This window comes from Zasmidium cellare, assembly GCF_010093935.1.
Source record: "Zasmidium cellare ATCC 36951 unplaced genomic scaffold M409scaffold_47, whole genome shotgun sequence".
NCBI lineage: Eukaryota > Fungi > Ascomycota > Dothideomycetes > Mycosphaerellales > Mycosphaerellaceae > Zasmidium > Zasmidium cellare.
In genome coordinates, this window is record NW_022986991.1 from 1 (window position 1) to 6,828 (window position 6,828).

Below are 6,828 nucleotides of genomic sequence, written 5' to 3' on the forward strand. Positions count from 1 at the left end.
TTAGTAGTCTATCGACTCTCTCCTTTTAACGAGCTCTAACTAAGAACTTAAGCTTAGTACCTATACTAAGTAAGATTCTAGGATTAGCGAACCGATCCTAATATATAGTCGTCGATAAGTTAGGCCTAAGATAGGCCTCTTTAAAAGCGAGCGACGACGTCGCTATAATACTACTCTATATTATCGGAAGGACTTAGAGAGGCGAAGGAGTACCTAATCTAGCGAGAACATACAAAATAAAGCGCAAAAACGTATTAGTAAGAGCTCGATAGTCTTATTAGTTCAAAGTACCTTGCGTTTAGCTCGCTACGGAGGGTGGCTCGTAACGTCGGGATAGACGTTATCTAGAAAGACTCTCCAATATAGATAAAATCCGCCTCTAGATACAAGTCGTGATTCAAGTCGTTCTGCTAACACGTTCATAAGCGTCTTGGGGACGTCAGAGTCCCTTATATCTGGTCACCTCGACGAAGCCCCGTCTCTGCGTGATGGTCTTTCTCTGCCGTTTGGTCGTCTTTCGCCCACTCCGGGCATACGCGGCGGTACACTGCAGTGCCTTCCGGAGCCCTGGGTCAAGAAGCTCTTCGGGGGAGAGTGTTCGTAGACTTTCGTTCAACTCACGTATCTGGCGTGAGACCAAGTCGACTTTAGTGTTGAGCGGCATTTCAAAGTCGAGGCAACCGTCAGTGGGCGTGGTGGCAACGAGTGAAATGAAGCAGGACAAAGGAAGCAGGACAAACCCCACGTTTCGCGCTGTGCGCACAGCGCGAAACGTGGGGGAAAAAGCGGGTGATTTCTGCCACCAGCCCCTCTGGACCCATCTGAACTGTGGCGCGCCTGAAGGATGCACACCCCGGTCGCTATCTCTCGGCGTGCGGTACAGAGATTGTTGACGAGTGACGGTTGGTCTGTTCCATCAATCTGTTAACGATCAGCTGATGCAAGTTGGGTAGCGAAAGGACTATACCAAGGAGGATGGTTCGAAATTTGGCAATAGAGAGAATGCGTGCCGTTGACGATTTCAAACTCTTCTATGGCCCAACCTCAAAGTTCATCCGAATCCCCATAGCAGCCAGCTCCACATCAAGATACTTCAACACCCCCGGCACAGCAACAACCGTAACCTCATCACCACCAAACCACTTTCCGCCCTTCCGATCCTCCCAACACTCGCTCTTCGGATCAGAAGGCAGAGCCTTGCGACTACACCTCCGACACCTCACACGTCCACCCTCTCTCCGCCGACTGTACTGGCCGGAGCTGGGCTGCGTGGACAAGAAACTGCCGCATTTCTTGCAGATGTTGGCTTTGGTGTAGTCGCTGCAGTTCATCAGGCGGTCCTGGAGGAGATAAGCGGTGCCGTGGGCGAGGAGGGCGTCGCGTTCCATTTCTCCGACTCGGATACCACCGCCTTTGGCTCTGCCTTTGATCGGTTGGCCTGTGAGGGGGGTGACGGGGCCTGTTGTTCGGACTTGGTATTTGTCGTTGACCATGTGTCGGAGACGTTGGTAGTAGACGACGCCGATGTAGATGTCAGCTGCCAGCTCCTCGCCAGTGATGCCGGAGTACATGGGCTCGTTCCCGTAGTAGTTGTAGCCAGCGCGTTTGAGCTGGTGGCCAAAGTACTCCACCGCGGTCTCGCCCTCTTTGTCTTTGAACTTGAATGGAGTTGAGTCTTGGGCAAGGCCGTGCAGTGCCCCGGATTTGCCAGCCAGCGACTCGACGAACATGCCGATCGTCATTCGAGATGGGAAAGCGTGAGGGTTGATGATGACATCCGGCTGCATTCCACTCTCTGTGAACGGCATGTCGATGGTCGGCCATTTCTGTGAGCAGACACCCTTCTGTCCGTGTCGCGAAGAGAACTTGTCACCGATGACTGGAGAACGAGGTAATCTGAAGCGGATGCTGACGGCTTGGCAGGGATCGTTGTTGCCAGATTCGTTGCCAATGAGCTTGATCTCTTCCACGAAGGCCTCTTCAGAGTCCTTGTATCTGTGGATGTGAGTGACTCCATCCTTGTTGACGTACTCGTCGGTCAGAGGATCCTTGACGACAGAGTACGATGCAGCGATTGCATCTCCCTCTCTGATTTTGATGCCCACCCGTGGCAGTCCATCGTCGTCCAAGCTCTCTCGCCATTGCGCCTTGATTATGCTCTCTGGTGCGAAGCCGAACATTGTCGTCACGGCTGATCGATTGCGCCCTGTCTTGTTCTCTTCTGCAAGGTCTATTTTCTTGGCTTTGTAGATCGTTCCGTGTCCAAACCCTCTCTCGTGAGCTGACTTGTTCAGAATCATGGCATCGTCCATGTCGTAGCCAGTGTATGAGATGACAGCGACCACAGCATTCGTTCCATTGGGGAAATTGTCAAGGCCATACTCGTTATGTTTCGGTGTCCTCACAACTGGCGTTTGGCCAGTTTGTAGTCGGTATGTCTTGTTATCGGTTCTGTATTTGAGTGCTGTTCCAGGGGTACCCATCGTTTGCTTGCCCATCTGACATTGGTACCTGGCGAAAAGTTAGCTTGTTCACAGCGATCTCGACGTCGACCTATGTGATAGGACTTACATGTTTCTTGGCGACTGGTTGAAGTTGGAGAACGGGGTCTGATTCGCGACAATCGAAAGAATGTTGGTGACATCGTACTCGACGTGCGTGGAATCTCCAGATGCAACTTCAGGCTCGGTACAGGCGATGGACATGAAAGGCTGCTCAAAAGGACCAACCATGTCCTGCTTCTCCAGAGGAAGATACTTCACAGGTCGAATCATCCTTGCAGCTTCAGAGAACATGTAGACACCAGGATATTGGCCACCATTTGATAGGGGAATATAGCCAATCTCAAGGTCGAGCGGGACGTTGTGAGTGCCCTCAACCTTCCAGTACCGAAGAGTGTCGCCAATGGTCTTCGCTTGCTTTGGCGAACAGAAGCCCAGTATTCGGCCATCAAGCTGCACTACCACACTGTCGTTGATGGTCGCTTCGGAAGTGCTCGTCACGCCAAGCTGGGACACAAGCGCAGGTACGCTGGAAGAGTCTGAATTCGAGGTCGAAATCTTACACTTATGTGCGAGATGGTTCAGCAGACCGCATGGCGATCCGTCTGGAGTGTGGACAGGGCATAAGAATCCCCAACTTTCTGGTAACAGCTTTCGAACCGTCGTCGTCTTCAGCTGCGCGAAGAAGCTTCCTCTGTGGACCATGCGGAAATGACTGATGAATCGGTAGAAGTTGATCTTTTCTGCCACAACCGTGAAACCCGACACTTGCTGCAGATCGAGACCAGTTGGGCTGACGAGATTGCCTGTCGAAAGAAAGTAGTCTACTTTCTGGCCAAGGTTCTCGTTCGTTTTTCTTATCACCTTCGGCATGAAGTCCTTTTCGAATTGCGGGCTTGTGAAGGAGGGCCACTGATTATTTCGTCCCCATTCCCGTAAACTCAGGCCTATCGATCCCAGCCATTCGTCGACCTGCTCTTTGAGAAGCATTCCGTACAAGAACCCAGGAAGTAGGATCTCCTGATTTTGCACTGCATCGGGATTGTCGACTGTGCACTCGCCCTCGGTCAAGGCGTAAAGCTTTCGAATCATGAAAAGCAGCATCCTGAATTTGTCGGCATCGTTTGACTCTGTGACATCGTAGGATCCGAGGTGTGGCATCACGATTTTCCTCAAGAACTCAGTCCCAGCCTCTTCATCAGTCAAATCCTCTGGAACTCCCAGCACCACTCGAAATTTGTTCCCCAGATATGCTCTAGTCTTCGTTCGACTGTTGATATTGTAGGCCTTGTATGTTCGAAGAAGCAGCTCGACTCTGTCTGTGACGAACTGCTTGCTTTCAAGTCCCTTCCCACCTGCTGGGCCAACGATGCACTCGAAGATCTCTCGGTCGTTCGTTTCTGCCAAAGCTTTCAAGATCATCAACACCGGTACCAGGTACTCGTTCTTCCTGAATGAAAATCGAAATGTGACATTTCCATCGCTCAGGTAGTGTAGAACATTCGTCTGTGATGTCTGATCCGGCCGCACAGATCGAATGGTCACGCCGTACTTTGTGTATGATGGTCCTCGGTTCTCAAACGAAGGTCGAATGATAGCCATGGGAAAGTTTCTCCGATTGACGATCAACATCCGTATCAGCTTCTCGATACCGTTGACAATGAAGTATCCACCAAGCTCTTCCGTCTCTTCTCTTCGATTGACCAGCTCTTTCGGCGACAGTCCTTCCAGATGACATCGATTCGATCGCAACATGATGGGTAGATATCCAAAGTCGCGCACGGTCTCTTTCCACTCGCCATTGTTGATGCGATACTCCAGCCGTCCTCGAAACCTCCCTCTGTATGTTACGTGCCGCTCTCTGCACTCCACTGGCAGAATCTCCCTCTTGACAGCTTCCACCTTGTTCGTATGCGGCAATGTACTCTTATCGAGGAAGACCTGCCTCACTCTGACCTGCAGCCTATTCCTCCTCGCGCCTGGCTCTTGCCCATTGCCATCCAGAAAAGTTTTGGTGCCGATGTCTCGAAGACCGTGCTGAAGCTGTCCATTCTCGGCGAAGACGTAGTTCCAAGATTCGACGTGGGGTTTGATCGCCTCTTGGAGTAGTGGGTATGCGGATTTATTGCTGGGCGGATCCCGAAAGAGCTGCTCTCGTTTGATGGTATCGTACTGTTCAGACCATTTCGACATGGACGACTTCCTGGCGGGTGCCATGGTGGTGGTGATTCGTCCTATTTAGATCTCGCTCATGCCTCGTTTGTTACTGTACAAAATCATGCACACCAAACGCCAGCAATCCGTACAATGGGTATCACGCAGAGTCAAAAGTGTTTTCACGAAGAAACATGTGAAGCTCAGGTCAAGTCAAGAAAAAGTCGCTAGCATCGGCGAAAAGCGGGTCCGCCAAGGCCGACGCTCAATCAAGAAGAAAGAGCCGCCGGGAGAGTGGGAGCAGTGGGAAGGAGCCTGGGAGGGTTCACGTTGCATGCGAGAAAAGCCACCAGGGCCGATTCGATTCTACTCGGCGCTGCATTTTCTGATCACCTCCTACCGCGATTATTCTCATCGACAGCGACGATTTTGCTGCTGCCGCGTCTGTTCCTGCGCGAATCAAGAGTCGACGCTCGCGGCCTAAGCGCGGGGCTAGCCAAACCTCTGAACCTCTCACATTTGGATTCCAAGGTTCCCTTGACTTCACTGCAAGAGCAGACGGCTCCTTAGCTCCTTTTTTGACTTACTGGTTCACCTGGCCCGTCGCCGGCGCTCCCTCACTCCCACCGCCCCGACGTCTTGCGCTATGGCAGGCATCTTCAAGAAGATCTATGATTGGCTGCTCAGCCTCTTCTGGTATGATTCTGTTGCCCCCTCACCCATATCCAAACCCAACGCCGCCTGCCATCGCAGTTGCTGCCTGACAGCCTGACCACACCGCCTCCGTGCGGCGTCGTCGACACCCTCCGCCGCCGCCCATGATGGACTGACGCTGATGTGCTTTCTTCCCCCTCGACAGGGCCACCGAGATGGACATCACCATGATCGGCCTCCAGAACGCCGGCAAGACCTCGTTACTGAGGGTTCTGGCGGTGAGTCCGACGCCGACGATATGCGCGCCCGCCTGCGTCGTCGATGGCTGACGTTGTGGTACAGGGCGGCGAGTTCACCATCGAGTAAGTCGACTGTGCGACCGACAGGGATTTAGCCGAGATCCAGCGCGGTCGATGAGACGTGTTTCGAGTCTGATCCGGTGACACAGCTCGATACCGACCGTCGGCTTCAACATGAAGCGGGTGCAGAAGGGCCATGTCACCCTGAAGTGGTGAGTTGTCGATGTGTTGTTGCCTTCTTTCTCTCGGCGGCGACCATCAACCGTGCCGACCGATGTGTCGTCGGATCTGGTACTGACTTGATGCAGCTGGGACTTGGGAGGCCAGCCGAGGTTTCGATCGATGTGGGAGAGGTACTGCCGAGGGGTGAACGCCATTGTGTAAGCGCAGCATGTTGAATGCGACGTCGGCGTTGGGCTCATATTCGCATCGCAGCTTCATCGTGGATTCCGCCGACAAGGAGGCACTGCCCGTTGCCAAGGAGGAACTGCACATCTTGCTCGACAAGCCAGCCATGGAAGGAATACCGCTTCTCGTCCTCGGCAACAAGTCGGATCTCTCAGGCCACGCAGGTGTCGACGAGCTGATCGAGGCGCTGAATCTCAAGGCCGTCACCCATCGGGAAGTAAGCTGTTACGGCATCAGCGCGAAAGAGGAGACCAACCTGGACGCGGTGCTGCAATGGCTCATTGCACGAGCGAAGAAATGAAGGACAAAGTTCCCACGATACGACTCAACGGCCGACTCATCATCATACGAAGACCCCACGAGACCATGGCCGATGACGACGACGAAACCTAGCATGTCAGTTCGGTTGTTGCTTTTTGGCATAGACGGATAGGATCGCGGCGCGCAGCTGCACGGCCAGCAATGGCAAAATCTTCCTTTCATCATAGTGGTATTCTTTCTCCTTTGTTGTTTGGATGGCGGAGCGGCGCACAAGTTCTCTTTCTTCGCGTTCGAAATACCACTCTTGGCTGCGGCGAGGCAAGAGGTGGTTGACGAGCCGATTTATTTATCGAGAATTTTGATCATGTGACGAGGCGACGGCGACATGAGACGAGATGGAGCGTTTCGCAATAGCATCGGTATGGCACACGTCGATCCCCTCACTCATCAGAAATTCCGCCGTCTTTTCTCGCCCAGCTGCAGCTTTTGCAGTTTAGCCGGCGCGAAGCAGCTCTGTGACACGTGCATTGAGTGTCGAGAGGCATTGTTGT

The 6,828-nt window shown here is 53.0% G+C and overlaps 2 protein-coding genes across 2 annotated transcripts; one reads left to right on the plus strand and one right to left on the minus strand.

Annotated features, from left to right (window-relative positions):
- Positions 1 to 1,031: 1,031 nt before the first annotated feature.
- M409DRAFT_28909 (uncharacterized protein) lies at positions 1,032 to 4,718 on the minus strand (the record flags this gene model as incomplete). The annotated part of the gene is made up of 2 exons (XM_033809225.1): positions 1,032 to 2,511; positions 2,572 to 4,718. The coding sequence occupies 2 exons, from the start codon at positions 4,716 to 4,718 to the stop codon at positions 1,032 to 1,034; spliced, it is 3,627 nt and encodes a 1,208-aa protein (XP_033661414.1).
- A 583-nt stretch (positions 4,719 to 5,301) lies between these two features.
- M409DRAFT_70295 (uncharacterized protein) lies at positions 5,302 to 6,317 on the plus strand (the record flags this gene model as incomplete). The annotated part of the gene is made up of 6 exons (XM_033818664.1): positions 5,302 to 5,351; positions 5,515 to 5,587; positions 5,652 to 5,671; positions 5,758 to 5,820; positions 5,917 to 5,988; positions 6,044 to 6,317. 6 exons carry the CDS (start codon positions 5,302 to 5,304, stop codon positions 6,315 to 6,317), a joined length of 552 nt encoding a protein of 183 aa, XP_033661415.1.
- Between the last annotated feature and the right edge of the window lie 511 nt (positions 6,318 to 6,828).